Source organism: Hipposideros armiger, unplaced genomic scaffold (assembly GCF_001890085.2).
Source record: "Hipposideros armiger isolate ML-2016 unplaced genomic scaffold, ASM189008v1 scaffold_609, whole genome shotgun sequence".
NCBI classification, from domain to species: domain Eukaryota; kingdom Metazoa; phylum Chordata; class Mammalia; order Chiroptera; family Hipposideridae; genus Hipposideros; species Hipposideros armiger.
The window spans coordinates 273,793-290,935 of NW_017731959.1; the positions used below are offsets into that span (position 1 = coordinate 273,793).

At 54.0% G+C, this 17,143-nt stretch overlaps 2 protein-coding genes across 3 annotated transcripts in view; one reads left to right on the forward strand and one right to left on the reverse strand.

Annotated features, from left to right (window-relative positions):
- Positions 1–8,262, forward strand: part of FXYD3 (FXYD domain containing ion transport regulator 3) — a 12,351-nt gene extending 4,089 nt beyond the window's left edge. Inside the window, 8 exon segments of the mRNA XM_019624938.1 lie at positions 2,506–2,599; positions 5,147–5,200; positions 6,312–6,344; positions 6,454–6,477; positions 7,349–7,437; positions 7,440–7,540; positions 7,866–7,903; positions 8,055–8,262. Coding sequence (XP_019480483.1) covers positions 5,161–5,200; positions 6,312–6,344; positions 6,454–6,477; positions 7,349–7,437; positions 7,440–7,540; positions 7,866–7,903; positions 8,055–8,074 — 345 coding nt within the window. The 5' untranslated portion in view covers positions 2,506–2,599; positions 5,147–5,160 and the 3' untranslated portion in view covers positions 8,075–8,262.
- Positions 8,263–9,124: 862 nt separating this feature from the next.
- LGI4 (leucine rich repeat LGI family member 4) lies at positions 9,125–17,143 on the reverse strand. Of its 2 annotated transcripts, XM_019624853.1 has the most exons (9): positions 16,763–17,143; positions 16,289–16,360; positions 15,973–16,044; positions 14,474–14,545; positions 14,270–14,341; positions 13,863–14,032; positions 11,544–11,708; positions 10,950–11,455; positions 9,125–10,093 (listed from the first exon to the last, which is right to left on the reverse strand). In XM_019624853.1, exons 1-9 carry the CDS (start codon positions 16,942–16,944, stop codon positions 9,779–9,781), a joined length of 1,626 nt encoding a protein of 541 aa, XP_019480398.1. In that variant the 5' UTR covers positions 16,945–17,143; the 3' UTR covers positions 9,125–9,778. The 2 variants fall into 2 exon arrangements, with proteins under 2 accessions (XP_019480398.1, XP_019480399.1); XM_019624854.1 differs by lacking the exon at positions 14,474–14,545 and having other exon boundaries at positions 16,763–17,137.

Here is a 17,143-nt window from a genome sequence, read left to right on the forward strand (position 1 = left end):
ACACTTTAAATATGACTAAAGTCAAATCAGCCTGGAAGGCTCACCCTAAAAGAGATCCAACCTCGAATAAGGTACAAGAGGCTGCATGCACCCCAGGGCCCCAGTGTGCACAACTTTACCCATCCACACATCCACAGGAGGTCTCGGGTCCTACCTCTCCCGGCCATAAGCCTCAGCCCCAGCCCCAGCCCCAGCTCACTCTTGGATGTGGCATGTTCAGGGCCAGCCCTGGGAGAAAGCTATGGCTGGCCTGGATTCGGCATTAGCCCCATAAATGTCTGGATATCCAAAGATTCAGGAAATGAAGTTGGCACCAGTCTCTAGTTGGTGGCTCCCCCAGGTTGAAACCAGCCCTCAGATGTGTTCTGTTTGACCTGCATAATTAAAAAAAAATCGGATCCAATTTTTAATATTGGAAATCCCACCTAAAGATTCGGGTTTCTGATATCTATTGAAAACATAGCAGCACTTGGCTGGAACTGCGTAGAGGCTACCTCATTCGCTTTTTAAATTAAACTTTTTTCTTTCAAGGTTGTACATGTTCAGGATATAAAATTCAAAAGTACAAAAGGGGGTATGATGATAAGTGAGTGTCTCTTCCACCCCATTCTGCAACCTTCCACTGCCCCGCCTCCTCCCCATCCCCAGGAGCAACAATATTTTTTTCATACACAAGAATATGCATATACATTGTTTTCCCCCTCAAAAGTGGTAACATGCTTCTCTACATCTTGCTTTTTTCCCTTAGCAAATTACCTGGGAACGTGCACGGGAGCTTGCTCCAGTCTTTTTGGTAGCTGCCCTTTAGACAGGACAATAGTTTCTTGTTTGCCCAGTTGCCACTGTACCTCGTAATCTCACGCCTGTCCTGCTGCACTAGTTTATGATTCTTGCCTAGCCTCTTTGGCATCTGAGTTTGCAGACTCTTGCACAGGTGGACCGAGCAAGCCTCCTTCTCAGCCAGGGAGCGCTCAGGCCCTCCCGCTCTCTGATGCCTGCAGTTCCGGGACTTGCCGGCAGAGGGAGAAACAACTCCACTCCCAAGACCACCAAAGGGGTCTCCCCAAGGACATTACGATCTTGAAATGTCTAGGCAAAAGATGCTATCTGCCCAGACACAAAGACCCTTTCGCTGGACTGGAATCCCCCCAAGGCCTCCCCTTCCTCTGTTTCTATTCCCCCCTTGAGTTTCCCACTTTGACAAAGCCCCACCCTCCTTGAGTGCCCCCTCCATTCCTTGCAGGGACTGGCCCCTCGTGAATGGGGGTCAGGGAGGCCTTGTCTTAGTCTAGGGCCTGGGATTGAGAAATTGCCTGGGGTAACCACATAAAAGAAGCATGTAGCTGGATGAGCAATCCTGCTTCCCTGTACCCCATGCTGAGAAAGAGGGGGGATGTCCACTTTTCCTGCCCCCAGAAGACAGTCCCCAACAGAGCCTTGACCTTCCAAACGCCTTTTCCCTGTCCTTCACTCCACCCTCCCAACAGTACCCTTTCCCTGGCCTGGCTTCTGCAGTCCTCCTTCCCACCCCTTGTGATGCTGTTGGGGGTCGCCTGGAGTCCAGCTGGTGGCCAGCATAGAGCCACCCCTTTCCTGGCCCTGCCCCTCCCCATGACCCCAATCCTCCGCCAGCCACTCAAAGGCGCCTTGTTCTCCATCCAGCCCCCAGACAAAAGTCCTTCTGTCTAAAAAGGCCGAATTGGGGGGGAGGGGGCACCCCAACGGGGACCATGCGGGGGCCTGCACAGACCCCAGCCGGAAGGAATGCGTTGAGGAGGAGGGACAGGAGAGGGAGAAGAGAGGGGAAGGGAGCCTTGCCCGGTGCCGCGGGCCTTATCCGGAGTGGGAAACAGACGCCCTTCTCAACGCCCACTGTGTAGACCCAGGTTCCCAACACTCTTGGGAAGGGCCTGGGCTGGGAAGTTCTGGCCTGGAGCTCGGGAATCAGTTCCCAGTCTCTTTAGGGCAGGATGGGCACAATGAGAGAGGGGCCATGGTCTAAGGCCCAACGGCCCCACCCCACCCCTACCCTTTGTGCATCCCGTGTCCCCTTTAAGACTTTGGTCATATCAGCATCTTCTGCTGACCCTCAGACCAAGTCAACAGCAGCAAGTGACTTGGAAAGGGATGTTAGATCTCCCATAATCATCACCAATCCCTTCTCCAAGCACAACATATGATCTAAGTAATAGAAATTAAACTATTATACCTCTGTATTGCCCTCCCTCACCACTCCACCAGACAGAAGCTCTGCTGTTAAAGACCCCAGAACTTCTTCCTTCCAGGTCCTTTTCTGAGGGTCAGGAGATTGAAGAAAGCTCCCTCCTCTAATGTGAGGGGCCGAGTTCCACCCCATCTTATTCACTCTGCACCTCACCTGAGGCTGCTATGACATTAGGCCCCTATCACTAGTGGGGGCAGCAGCAGGGAACTGTCTCTTTAAGAGCAGGAATGGGGTGAGAGCCCCTGTGCTTTAGGGAGTCGACTTGTTCTCTACCTGCCCAGCTTTGCCCAGGTTTGCTTAGGGCGTGGCAGCTGCAGATAAAGGCAGGACTCAGGCTGAACCTGAAAACTCCATGCAGCCTGGGGAGTCACACAGGTGAGCTGCTGGGGCACCCTCCCTCCAACCCTCTCTTGGTTCTACCCCCAAACTATCAGCCCCTCCCCCCACTACTCTCTGTTAAAGACCCTAGAACCTTCCTTCTTCCAGGGGCTTCTCTGGAGGGGATTACAGAAAGCCTCCCTCCCTTAATGAGAGCTCCCCCATCTATTATTCTCTTCTCAGGGGCTGGGTGAGCCGGCTGGGGTGAAGATAAGGCCCACAAGTAGGATTGGGGTGTCTGGGTAGATCAGGGGTGTCTGAGTGGACCAGGGTGTCTAGGTGGCCAGGGGTGGGTTGGGGGTGCCTGGATGGGGGTATCTAAGTGGTCTCGTGGTGGCTGGGAGTATCAGAGTGGATGGGAGGGTATGTCTGGCTAGACTAAAGATTAGGGTTCTGCGGATCTAGGAAAAGGAGATGGTGTTTTCTGAGGAGCTGTAAACTGGGGAGTTGGGTAGAAGATTTCACGCCCGAAGAGCCTGGCCACCATAATGGAGGAACAGAAGGGAGAACAGGGGGGCAGAGACGGGACCTCTGGGGCCAGAAAGGAGCTGAGAGGGGTGGGCAGAGCCTCCACCTGCAGGTCGCCTTTCTCTTCACGCCTCACACTAACTGCAGTCATTTTGGGAGCATCCCAGGGACTTTTCCAACAAGGGCTGAACTTGGGAAGGGGACGGCAGACCCCCAGACACCAGCTCCTTTAGACACCAGCCTACCATGGGAGAGCCAGGCTGGAAATGTTGTGCAGGGGCTAGGGCATAGCTGAGGTCACCATCCGTCTCCCCTGAGCTGGGGAGGCCTCGCGGTGGGGCCGGGACCCATGGAAAGAGGCTTAAGGGCTGAGACTCTGAGTCCCGGGTGACAGAGTATACAGCATTAAGCTGAGTTTGCAGGGGTTAGAGGGTTACGACAGCAATGTGGAATAATCACAGTGCCAACTTCATTAAGCTGCGAAGATTACATGCGTGAATAAGTGCACAGAACTGAGAACAGTGCCTGCCGTGGGATGAACACTCACTAAACCCACGCTCTTGTTACTAGTGCTAGTATAGTCACAGAGTGACAAAGCCTCATGAGGTAGCTTTAGACAACAGCCAACCTTCTCAAGACCTGAACCCAGAACCACTGGGCTGTCCTGCCTGCACACCGGTTCCAGCTCTCCCCAAAACAGTTTGGGTTCCTAAACACCTTAGTAATGATCCCCAAAGCTACAGGCCTTCTTTCTGCAAAAAAAAAAATAAATAAAAAATGGATGCTCAAACTAAAATTATGAATCCCACCTATGGGATTAACAAGAAGCTAAGAGGATTCCCAGGACCTGGGGTGGCGCGGGGCAGAGGGCCGAGTCTGTGGGAAAGAGCAGGAAACAGAAAGCAACTCGGATGGGGGTTACAAGGAGGGAACAGAGGGAGGGAGGGAAGTGGGGGTTCTCTCCAGCTGTGGACAGGAGTCCCAGAGGGGACACCACGGGGTCTGTCAAATGGGCTTTCTACCAGGCTTGGGGAGGATATGTTTTTTCCTGTCATGAAATGGGATGCATAAAAGATGACCTTCAGGGTGGCTGGGGACGAAACGAGTGAAAACTCAGCAGGGTCATTTGGCAGTGCCCAGTGCAAGGTAGGTCAGAGTAAGTGTAAGCTCTTGCTATCAAAGTTATGATAACATATGCTTGTCGCCATGGGGCAGGGGCAGGGACAAGGCAGGGGGACAACGCCCAAGACGGGGGGCTTATCACAGGCATGCAGGGTGGTAGGGGGATGGACAGACCAAGCAGGCCTTCCTGGCGGAGGAGGAAGAGCTTGCTGCCAAGAGGAGCTTGCTGGTAGGGGCTGGGGTAAGAGCAGGGGCTTGGACTGCGATAGAGGCAGGACCAGGGACTGGGGTGGGATGGGCAGGAATGGGGCAGAAACGGGGGCCAGGGGTCAGGGTGGCACAGAAGATGAGGCTGGGGCTGCAGCCAGGCCGATTCTGCTCCCAAGTCTGCCCCCCACCCTCAGCCCTGCCTTGTGCTCTCCCCTCCACGCCCTGCCCTGAGCAGCAGAGTCGTCTGGGCATGGGCGGGCAGGCTCCAAACTGTCTAAGGGAGACACTCCCGGAACCGGGCCTCCTGCCACCTGGCTTCTAACACTCCATTTCCCAAAACACCCCGAGGCTCTGAGAGTACTGAATTAGGGACAGCTGCCGCAGAGCCAGGCCTGATTTAAATCCCGCTTCCCGGCAAGGTGACCTTGGGCACCCACTTCCACCTCTCAGAGCCTCAGTTTCCCAATCTGTAAGATGGGGATAACCGTAGGCAACTTCTCCCTCATTGGGTTGCCAGGGTGATTCACTTAAAGCCTCAAATCCATGTCTAGTGAGCTCTCACCCAGCCCTCACTGCACTTTTCGGCTCCTTCTTATCTCTAAACCTTCAAGGCCAGCCTGTCTGCCCCCGGGGTGAGTTGTGTACCCTGGGTGAGGAGTGGAGTAGGAGGGGATTGGGAACCAGAGGCCCTAGTGGCATCCTGATGGCCCTGCTAAAGCTGGACCCTCTCCCTCACTCCCCCAGGCCAGCGCTCCATCATGCAACAAGTGGCCCTGAGCCTGCTCGCTGTCCTGGCAGGTGAGTGCCGTCCCCTGAACTGCCTTTCCCCTGAAGTCCTCAGCTGAGTGGTGGCCAAACCTATGTCACATGTGTCTCTCTCATGCTTTCTGCCTCCCCTGTGGGGTGGTGACTGTCAGCTCCCTGGTGTCACGCCGGTGGTTTCAAGAGAACACAAAGATAGGACCTTCCATAGATGCAGCTCACACAGCTAGGAAGTCACCATCTTGATGTCTCATTGATGACATCAAGGAGGAGGCTCAGCCTTGGGCTGCAGTGTCTTTCCCACCTCCCTGACATTTTCTTATGAAGGGTGACCGGGACCTTAGTAGGTATGCAGCAAGTTACTGATTGTGCCTCAGTTGCCCCATCTGTAAAAATGAGGACAAGAATAGCACCTACTTAGAGAGTCATCATGAGGATTAAACGAGTTAGTACTTGAAAAGTACTGAGAACAGTGCCTGGGACGGAGTACGCACTATGTGTTTGTACTTTAAATATAATTAAAAATTATTAATCTTCCTTTAACAAAGAAATAAAAGGGCTTAGGCCCAGAGCTAAGGCAGCTCAGTGTTTCTAGCCAGAATTTGATCCTAGGCCTTTGCTTTCATTGTATTTGTTTATCCATTACATCGGGCAAGGCTTTATTCCCCTCAGGATAGTGATGGCAAGTTGCATTTTTAAACAAAGTTACTAAATTCATAATTAGTGAGTTGCTTTAAAAGGGAATGGTGAGCAAACATCATAACAGGTGGGGTTTGGATACGGCAGAATGGGGAGATAAGCCCTGAGAATGGCTGGGGACTGATACCATCTGCCATGTAGATAAGAACATTGTTCCGTTTCTGGAGGCGGCACAGATTAGCCAGGTATCTGGAAACATAAGGGTGGCCAAAAGCCACCCAGATTAAAACCTCTTTCAGGAGGCAAAATGCTGGTATGGGGCTGAGTGGAGGGTCCACATCTCGAGATCAGACGTGCTAGTTTGGGGCTGGACCCCTGCACCCTCGGGAGGCAGGGAATTATCCGTCAGGGGACCTTATCCTGAGGTCCTTGAGGCCCATGGCTCTGCCTGCCAGCTTCACTGAGCCCAGCACCACCATCTCCTCTCTTTCCCTGCTTCTCTCACCAGGCCTGCCTGCCCTGGACGCCAACGACCCGGAAGGTGAGTCAGCCGGTACTCCTCCACCAGCCCCACCCCCAAATTCTCCCCCAGGACTCCTGCATCCTGGCTATTGTCCTGAATCCGTGTTCCTTTTTTTCTTTCCTTTCAGATAAAAACAGTCCTTTCTACTATGGTAAGAGCTGGTGGCCCTCCCTTCACCCTTAATACCCCCACCCCTCATACTGTTTGGGGCCAAAGGTCCCACACAGGGTTGGGTGAGGGGCTGATGTGGGTGAAAAAGGGCAAGGAGAAGGAAGGGGCTTGGACTGGGGCATTGACCAGTGGATTCAGGGAACTAGACATGCCAGCCTGGTGCTCAGGAACATTCATGACTATCCAGTAAGACAGTTAGACACACACAGGAAGCGAGGACAGTTCACAAGAAGCCGTTGTTATGGTTCAAATCAAGCCTTCTGGGAGAAGGGTTGACTTGAGAAATCCGTCTGGAGGAGCTGAGCTATTTGGCCCAAATCCTCCTGTGGCCTCCAGGATCCGGTTGATCTGCTCTCTGGCACCCCTCTGAACTCACTCCACGCTCACAGCTTCTGCTCAGGCGACAATGGCCTCCCTGCTGTTGTTCAGACAAAGCAGACACACTCCCAGCCTCCGGACCTTGGTGCCTTCTGATCCCTCTGCCTGGAACACTTTTTCCCACGTAGCCCCAGGGCTCCCTCCCTCTCCGCCTCAGGTCTCTGCTCAAATGAGGCCCCTCAGGCAGACCTCCCCTGACCACGCTCCCTAAAAGGGCTGCCCTTTAACTTTCTGTCCCCTGACCCTGCTTATTTGCGTTCAGACCACGTCTCTCCACCCGACCCTACATTAAATCTCTTGTTGCTTGCTTGTGTGTTAACTAGAATGTGAACACAGGAGGGTTGTTTTCTGCACTGCTGTATCCCCAGCACCCTGCACATCATAGGTGCTCAATACATCTTTGTCAAGTGGATGGGGGCCGGGATGGGGAGGACATCAGCTGGCACTGAGGGTCCCTTCTGGGTTTCTCCTAGATTGGTACAACCTCCGGGTCGGTGGGCTCATCTGTGCAGGGGTTCTGTGCGCCCTTGGCATCATCGTCCTCATGAGTGAGTGGGAGAGCTGGCAGGGGAGTGGGCAGGGCAGGGCTGTGGGCCCCCTCTCCTGACCATTCCTTTCTCCCCAACAGGTGGGAAATGCAAATGCAAGTTCAGCCAGAAGCCCAGGTGAGATAGGTGGGTTCCAGGTGTGGGCCTGCCTCATGCTGGACAGAAACCTTTCAGGGGTGAAAGGGCTAAATCTTGCAGAAAGAGGTCAGGCCTTCAGGCTCTGCCCTGGAGAATTCCTGCCACTAAGATTTTCCAGGTTTATTGCCCAGAGCTGATAATCCTCAGAGGGCCCAAATCCTGAATGTTTTGGTCCCTGGGATAGTACAACCCTACAATGGAAAATAACCAGAAAACTATGTCAGGGGAAGCTGAGAATCTTCTAGTCTTGAGAGAGAGGACAAAACAGGGGTGGGCACAGATCTCACCACATTTGTTTTCCTAGCCACCGACCAGGGGACGCCCCGCCTCTCATCACTCCAGGTAAGACAGACACAGGTGGGGCTGAGGGGAACGTGAGACATGAGGGTGTGTGTGTGTGTGTGTGTGTGTGTGTGTGTGTGCGCGCGCGCACGTGCACTGGGGAGAAAGAACTCCATCCACTCTTGCAAGTTGACCCCATCTCCTCTCCCAGGTTCTGCCCATAACTGCTGAGGATGGATCAGCTGAAAGAGCACAGAGGTCTCTCTCTTTCCCAAGTCCTGGCTCTGCACGGGACCTGCACTCCAGGGTGGAATTCTCCCTCCTCTCCTCAGATGGCCTGGCCTGGCCTCATCTCACTTCCCACTGGAGGGGTCTCTTCATTCAGTTTTTAATCTAAAATGATTTTGCCTCCTGCCTAACCAGTCTGAGACTCCCTATGTGTGCATTGGGGCGGGCTTTTGGGGGCCAGGAGAAAGTGGATACGGACTGGGGGCTGCCACAGAAGCTGGAAGCTGAATCTTTTTATTGGGGATAAGCCCAAAGGCCTATTCCCTCATGACCTGGTGGATGGCATAGGGTCATATCTCTCCCACCATGCGCATGGAAGCAACATGTGCAATTCAAAATTGTCTAGTATTCAAATGGGGGACATTTTTGAGACTGAAAGGGAGTTCTAACCAGAGTAAATGCTGGGACACTCAGGTGGACACTGGGATCATCCTACCATTACATGAGTACGCAGATAACTTATAGTTATAACCTATGGTAAGACTGCTATAGCCCTTCTACTCACCCAAGACCCCACTTTATTACGGAAGACCCTTCCTAATGTCCCTAATGAGATCTTTAAATAATTCTCCATGATAGCCCTAATATTTTCTGGCCATATGGTATGAGAACCTCCAATGAACCTCAAACTCTCTTGAGACTCCCCAGTACTCAACAAGACCTCCAAAATGTCCCCAAGAGCTACCCCAAAAATTCCTAAAACCCCTCAAAACACCCCAAAATATCTACAGTGCTCTAAGATATAGCCCCAAGAAGAGACCCACAATAAACCTGTGACCTGTCCCCTAATAATGTCTTTATATCTCTCAAACATCTTATGAGCCCCCCCATAATCATGAGCCTAAACTCCTTAGAGACCTCTGAGAGCTCACTATTGGCAGCCAAAATGCACCCCTGGGACATCCCATTCCATAACACTGTTTCCTGGACACTGCCCCCACCCATGCCACTCAGGAGACACCCTCTCCCAATGATCCCACAACAACAGGTAAGGCAGGTGCACAGCGTGTTTATTGAGCTCATATACCTTCTGCCCTTACCCCTGTCACCCACCTGAGAGAGGTACCCGGGGCGCCCTGCAACAACTCTCGCTTTCCCACCTATTTCCAGGCCAAGAGCAAAAGGGACAACATGCTGGGCTTCCACCACAACAGGTGTGGGCACAAGCAGCAGAGGAAGTTAGCAAGCCTGGCAGTAAAACCAGCCCAGCAACTGATGATGTCATGGAGGCGTGCACTACAAGCGATTGGCCAGATTGAGTTTAGAGGAGAAAGGAAAGCTATCTCCTCCTGAGTACTTTCACAGGGAGCAGGAGGGGTGAGGGTGGGTTGAGTTGGGGGGGTGGGGGGTGCTTCCAGACCTCATGGACTTTTGCACGTTACTCCCACCATGACTTCTGTATTCTGGCTCCATGCCCCAGCCTGATCCCCCACATCACCCTTGGTGGGGAGCATTTGCCTCCAGCCAAGATGTTGCTTAAGACTGGAAGGGCAGCATTTTCCTTGAACTTGCCCTGTGGCCAGTATCCCACAGGACCAGCCAGGACTCCAAGTGGGGCCAAGAAGTCAGTCAAGGGGGTGTCCAGAGGCTTAGGTCTCCCCATGCCAACCTGCCCCCACCCAGGCACGTCCAGGGTCCTGTCTGGTGTCAGGCACTGAGGTCTAACTCATGAACCTGGTAGATCTGTGTGGGGCCCTTGAAGCAAGCAGCAAACAGGAAGCGTCTGCTGGCCATAGTGATGTGGGCAAAGGCCCGGGGGGCCACCAGGGCCGGAGGCCCCAGCTCCTGCAGCGGTTCCAGGAGCCCCTTGTCAGGCTCAAGGCGGAAGACCTGGCTGAAGGCGAAGTCGCTGCCCAGGATAGCCAGCTGGTCCCTGGCGATGAGCAGCGGCTGGAAGACGTGGGCACCACGTGAGGGAAGTTGCTGCAGCAGGCGAAACATGGAGCCATCCCAGCGCATGACCTGTGAAGCGGGGCCACTAGTTAGAGCTTGGGGTCCAGAAAGGCCATGCCTGCTGGTAGCCCTCTCGGCTTTGGAGGACTTGAAACAGCCTCTAAACAGAGGCCTAGAGGTCCCCAAACTCCCTCAGCTTTCTTATCTTCATAAATGTCACCACCCAGCTGCTCAGGCCAAAAACTGAGTCATTCTTGTCCCTTCTCTCCCACACATCCTAAAACATAGACTCCATCGGCAATGGAATCTGTCAGTTTTACGTACTGTGGTATATATTTCTCCAATCTCCTCTGGCCGCACTCGGACCCAGCCACAGTCACCTCCTCCCGGGGTCTCCCTTCACCTGTCCTTGTACCCATAGTGTACTCCCCACATAGACACCCTCCGAACACCTGAGTGAGATCAGACTTTCCCTCTGGCTATACCACACTCTGGAGGGAGAGTGTTGGGGGAAGTGGGTTCAGCCTTGGGGGTGCAGAGCGTGGTGTTGTAGTTAAATGTAAGTCCTGGAGTGAGTCAGAGCAGAGCCAGAGGTGGAGGGTAGAATCAGGATCTTGAGGCCAGTGTCAGTGTTGGAGGATGGGGAGTGGTTTAGGGTCAACCACCCTTAAGGGGTCATAGTCTTGGAGTCAGTGGGGTCAGAGTTCAAAGATCAGCACATTTAGGTGGGGTTGGAGCTTGAAGGTCAGCCTGTGCGGCTGGGTCAGAGTTTAGAGGCCGGTGTGCAAGGTGGGGTCCGTGCTGAAAGACTAGCCCACGTTGGGTGGTCAGCGCTGAAAAGCCAGCCCTGAGTGGGAGCCAGCTGCAGATAAGGCGTGGTTTGAGGCCTCTGCTGCCCACCCCACCTGTCTGGGTTTGGGCTCACCATGGAGTCCCCGATGTAGCGTGTCAGGCACAGGAACACATCCCCACCAGCCCGAAAGTGGCGTGTGGCATAGACGTCCTCGGCCTCGGGGATGTCTGTGCGCCTCTCAAAGTGGCCTCCAGACCAGTGGAAGAGCACAGGCCGCTGTGAGGCAGAAGCCAGCAGCAGATGGGGCCGGCCATCCAGCTCGAGAGCCTCAGCATCCGTGTCCCGGTGCCAGGCATGCAGGCTTTGGCGCGGGTAAAAGCCAGGCCCGTCACGGCACAGCAGTGTGGTGCTGCCTGCCTTGGAGGCGTCCGCCACCACAAAGCAGGGCTGCCCTTCCAGCCACAGGAGCTCAGCATCGTTGGGCCGCAGCAGCCGCCGTGGGGCCAGGGCTTGTGTGGGGGCCAGGCGCAGGCCAGGGCTGGGCCTGGACCACAGCTGTGAGCCTCCCCATAGGCGGGCGGCCAGCACAAAGAGGCGCAGGCCCAGCACCAGCGGCTTGCAGGACACCACCGAGGGCGCTGTGAGGGAGTCAGGGAGCAACGGGGAGGTCAGGCCAGGCCCACCAGGCAGGCTGCAGGGCAGGCAGGAAGATGGGAAGGGGCTCACCAGGCAGCTCTTCCTCAGGCCGGAAGCGCTGTAGGCTGTAGTCCCAGGTGAGAATCAGGCAGCGGCCAGTGAAGGGCTGTGCCAGGATGATGTGGGGTTCCCCCTGGTAGGAGAAAGACTCCACTCCCAGCGCTGACTCTCCAACCGTCTGGAACCAGGACAGCTCTGGGGGTAACAGGAGAGAGAGAGAGTCAGGCAGGCTCAGGGGACCCCAAGGGTCCTCATCACTGAGCCTTGGTTTGCGCATCTCTGAAATGAACACCATCATGGTGTTCACCTCATGGGGACATAGAGTGTAATCTTTTCATCTATAGCTGCATCAACTCACAACAACATGGTGATACTTTATTTTCTAGGCTTCGTGGCATCATCAAATAATTGCTTAGAAACAGCATATGCAATAATTAATTTAATTTCACAAAATCCCTATGAGGTCCATTCCCTTATTATATCCACTTTACAGATGAGGAAACTAAGGCTGAGAGACACAGGCAGCCAGTTGTCCAGCAAAATCCATCCTTCCCATCTGCCATGCCATAGGATTGGAGCTGGGCACAAAGCTGCCCAGCTAGAGGTCACATCATCCTCCAGCACCCTTCCTGAAGTTAGGTGTGGCCATGTTCAGACCAAGTTACCAACAGAACAAGGGCAGAATGGTGGCCATAATGCTCGCCTCTCTTGTATGAAGACAGTTCGCCCTGGATTTGTTCTCCTTCCCCTTCTCCCCATGAATTGGCAGATGGACGTGCCACAACTTGGTGTCAACCGTGGAAACAAGGACAACACCCAGGGGCTCACCTCAGACCCTCTGTCTTCTTTAATTCATAGTATTTTGAGCCTCTTTGTTATAGCAACTTAGCTTTTATGGTACCGATGCACCCACGTTGCCCAGCGTAGTGGTGGTAGAGCTGAGCGGTTGACTCCAAGTGATAGTACTTTGCTCTGTGTGCCAGGCCCTATTCCTAGGTGCCAGGGTTGAACTACCAAGGATACCCACCCAAAGAGGGATCTTTTAAAACTGTCCATCAAATTAGCACCCCCTGCTCAAAACCCACCATGGTTTCCCACAGCCTTCAGGGTAACATCTGCTCTCTATTCTGTGGCTTTCAATGTCCTGTACAGTGAGGGCCCTGCACCTCTGACCTCATCTGTGTCCTTCCCTTCCTCTCCCGAGCCAGACCTGCTTTCCTTTGATCCTCAAACAGGACAAGCTCTGTGCTGCCTCAGGGCCATTGCACATGCAATCTCCTCTCTCTACAGTGCCCTTCCCTCTGTACTTCACTTAGCTGCATCCAGACCTAACGCCATCTCTTCAGAGAAGCCTTCTCAGATGCTCCTTGTAAGGTAGGACCATCCCTTAACGTCCCTCATCGCTTCCTGTGTTTCTCACAACATATAGCATACATTTATTTGTTCAGTGTTTCATGTAATATTTGTCTCCCCACTCCCCAGGACTGCGAGGCCGGGTGGGGCCCAGGGCTGTCTTCGTCACCACAGCGTGCCCATCGCCTCTCACAGGGCTGGGCACAGAGTGGGCCTTGGTGAATGTTTGTTGAATAACTGAAGAAAGAGTTACCTTTAAGTTAAATTTTCTTGTTCTATGAGTCCCATAGACCTCAAACATGTCTTACACTTAGATGATGATGATGGTGATAGTTACCATATTAACAGCTTTCAGATTTGAACGCAAATGTTCACTCCTACAGGAAGCCCCTCCTGACCCGCTAGCCGTGTCTGGCCCGCACTCTGGCTCTGGGCTTCTGCAGCCCTGTAGGCTCCCCGCCTCACAGCCCTCACCTCTCTGTGCTCCCCCAACACTGGCCCTGACCATTCTGGGCTATCTTCACCTTCCTCTGGACTGTGGGCTCTGTGACGGCATGACCCAGGGCCGTCTTCATCACTGCCGTGCTCTCTGCATTGCCCGGTACCCTTGATGGTACCAAAATAAATATATATGGAGAAGCAAAATCATCATAGGAAGTATTTTAGAAGTGGTCATTTTTATATTAATCACAACATCAAGAGTGAACATTTATAAAGGCCTCCCGTCCTAGGCTCTGTGCCAAAATGCTGTGCAGGCGTGGATGCGTCCCCTGAACTCTCAACAGCAATCCTATGTCACAGTTTATTGCCTCCATTTTACAGATGTGATCACTGAGGCTCAAGGAGGTGATGCTGCTTGCTCAAAGTCTGACGAGCCAGGAAATGGCAGAGCAGGAAGTGAGGTGAACCCCTCAGCTCTGGCCACTGTCCCCCTGATCTCCCACCTTCTTCCGGGAACCCTCGTTGCCCCTCCCACTCCGCCGGGAAAGCCCCCACCTATGGCTCTGCACTTGAACGTCTTGGGGTCCAGGTGGCGGAGCTGCATGTGGGCCAGGGCGGCGGGGCCGGCGCAGGCCCCAGCCCCCACGCTGGCGTTCACGGTGGGCATCCACTGCAGCAGCCAGAGGACACGGCAGTCACACTGGAACTGGTTTCCACGGAGGTCCCTGGGGCAAGAGGCCGGGGAAGGGGCTGCGACCCGACCCGGCTTCCACCCCCTGGAGGCCATGCTCCCCACCCCCTCCCCAGGCAAGGGTTCAGGCTGGGGCCCCACAGGTGGTGTGAAAAACATGTAAGAACCATCACAGCTGTATGCATTGTGCAAACCAAAAGTGGGCACAGATATCCCCTCCCCTCTCAAATCTTCCCATCCACCCCCACCCACCCAGTCCCCTGAGCCTCACACATGAGTCAGGGTCTCCAGGCCTCGGAATAAGAATCTGGGGAGGGTCTCAAGATGGTTGTTGGCCAGGCTCCTGGTGAAGGGAGAGAAGGAGGAGGGGCCATCAGCAGCTACCAGGACACCCTGTGTCCCTGGGTGATGGGGTGTGGGGTGCCTGTCAGGGCGAGCTAGGGTGGTGGAGGGGTGAGGCTATGGAGGCACGCACAGGTGTGTGAGTGAGCGAAGTCCTCTGAGAGCATTCTTAGAAATGGAGCCAATTTCATTGTCCTCGATGAAGCTGTGGAAGGAATGGGGGGGTGAAAGGAGACCCTAGGTTTCCTGCTGTGGCCCCACAGTTTTTAGGGGAACTCACCCCATGGAAACCACAGGCCACTGGAATGTGTTGAATTCTTCCCCAAAACTTGGCATAATCCCAGAGGAAGCCTTCCCAGAAACTTCTTCTCACCGAGGTCCCAGTTTACAATCCCCGGAGCCAAGAACCTGACCCTGTGGTCACTGCCAGCCTCACAGTGAACACTGCCACCACCATCACCATCACTGCCACTGTGATCACAGCACCAACACTAGCACCATTATTACCACCAATACCTCCACCATAATCCATTATGACTAATACCCATGCCTCTACCATTGCGATCAACCCCAGTACCAATAACTGCCATTATCACCAACACTGTACCATGCCACCACCGTCACCAACACTGCCACCATCATCACCAACACCAACATCACCATTTATTCCCATCATCAACACCAACACCAACACCATTATTACCAACCCCCACACCAGCAACCCTAAAAGCATCACCAACAGCACAGCCTTCACAATCAACACCAAAGTGACTCCCACCATCATCACCACCACCACCGCCATTATCACAAGCATCAGCACTAGCGCCAGCATTGCCAACACCAACAAGGTCACCGTTATCCCCATCGCTCACCTCCTCTCCCACCACCAGCATCACTACTGCCACGGTCTTCACACATACCAACACCTCCATCACCACCGCCAAACCCAGTACCAACAACATTTCCATTACACCAACACCAACATTCTACCCACAGCCATCACCCACACCACTAATACCGATACCAGAATTACCGATGTCTACTATACCGATGATTATCACTAACACCAACCTCTCAAACTTCATCAGCAGTATCACCAACAGCACCATTACCATGGGTGCTGCCATTTTATCAATATCATCCGCACTCCACCATCCTCAATAATGCCATCATTTCCACATGAGCAGGAGCAAGAGAACTACCACCATGATTCTCATCAACACTAATACCAGCATTGCCATACTGTCATCATCACCAGCACCATCGCCAACATCCCCACCTAACTCAGAGTTGTTTCCTATTAATTTGAAACATTTACTGTCTCTGGCCTCTTTGCACCCTTCCTGGGCTCCCATAAGTCAGCTAGGGCCACAAACACTTGGGTTATCCAGGCCCTGTGTGGATCTTCAAGCACAGAGAGGTGAGGTGAGCAGGCTGAGATTACAGAACTGAGCAGGAGCCCTGACCTCACTCAAGAGGTCAGGCCCCTTGTCCCTCAAGAAGAGACCCTTGTCCAGGCACTTTCTCCGCAGGGCCATAAGCCCCTACTTCCGCCTGCTCTGGGAGCCACAGAGGGGCCCCTCCTTCCTCTCCCAGGCCCCCATTCCTGCCCCATCCCCTGGCCTCACTCACAGGTACTGCAGGTGGGACAGGCCAGCAAACGCATCATCCTCAATCACAGAGAAGTAGTTGGATGTGAAGAGGCTGACAAGGGAGCAAGAAAGAAAATTTTTCAGAGTTGTTGCCCCTTAACTGACATTTTAACTCTGGCCCCACCCTCAGCTCCCATGGGCGTTGTCACACATACATATGCGTGCAATGTGAGTATGTGCGTGGACACAGATGTTTTCAGACACACACGTATACATGTGTGTGCCCACCCCCACGTGCATGTGCATGAACACCCGCTTCTGTGAGCTCGCTGTCAGCTCAGCTGGGTCCCACTCACAGCAGGTGCAGTGACGGTACCCTCAGGAAGCTGCCGGCCTTCAGCTGGGTGACTCCAGTCCTTACGAGCGAGCTGGGGACATGGGTAATAGTGGGTGAGAAGAAAACCACTCTAATGCTCCAGTCCCATCCCAGAGCTATCTCCTGTCTGGGGGACCCTGGCATGCCACTCTGCCCTGGGTGTATTTCCCCTACATCTCAGGGAGACAGGCATTTTTCTTTCTCTCTTGGCAAGGATCCTGGCAGCACTCAGCCCACCCCACTATCTCTCCTCCCAGGCCCCTAATGCTGCCCCTGCCCTTTGGAATTTCCCTTCCCCTCCCTTCCAAATCCCAGCAGCCCCCTTTCGGGCATCCCAACATCCTTTGCTGCCCACCTCCTAAGCTCCTGACAGACCCCTGTTTCCTTGAGAACCCCAGCATCCTGCCCCCAACCCCTGGGGTCCCAGGACTCCCATCCCCACCCTTACACTCACAGTGACAGCAGGGTCGGGGAGAAGCTCTCGGGCAGGTCCGGGGAACCTTCACACAGGGCACTGTCTTTGGAGCAGGAACAGCTCAGAGGACACTTTCCCTTTGGGGGTCTCCAGGCCACCCCAGCCCCTGCCTCAGCCAGCAGCAGCAGCAGCAGCAGCAGCAGAATGCCTGCCCCTCCCATACCCCCTCACCCCTGCTGAGGCACCAGCTCCTTTCTGCCCACCCAGCTCTGCCCAGGCTGCGGCCACTACATCTCCCATGACAGGAGACCCTCCATTCCGCCAGCTGGCACGCTGTGCCCTGGTTTCTCTCTCCTCTTTCTGTTCTCTCTTTCAGTCTGTTTTTCTTCCTATATCTCTTTGGCGTCTAATTTTCTGTTT

Bases quoted from the DNA above. Each gene is read 5' to 3' on its own strand.
- LGI4 (XM_019624853.1), bottom strand. From the start codon at position 16,944: ATGGGAGGGGCAGGCATTCTGCTGCTGCTGCTGCTGCTGCTGCTGGCT. The intron at 11,456-11,543 runs GTGAGCCCCTTC...ACTCCCTCACAG, and splicing joins GCCTGAGGAAGAGCTGCCTG to CGCCCTCGGTGGTGTCCTGC. The intron at 10,094-10,949 runs GTGAGCCCAAAC...CCCGCTTCACAG, and splicing joins GCTACATCGGGGACTCCATG to GTCATGCGCTGGGATGGCTC.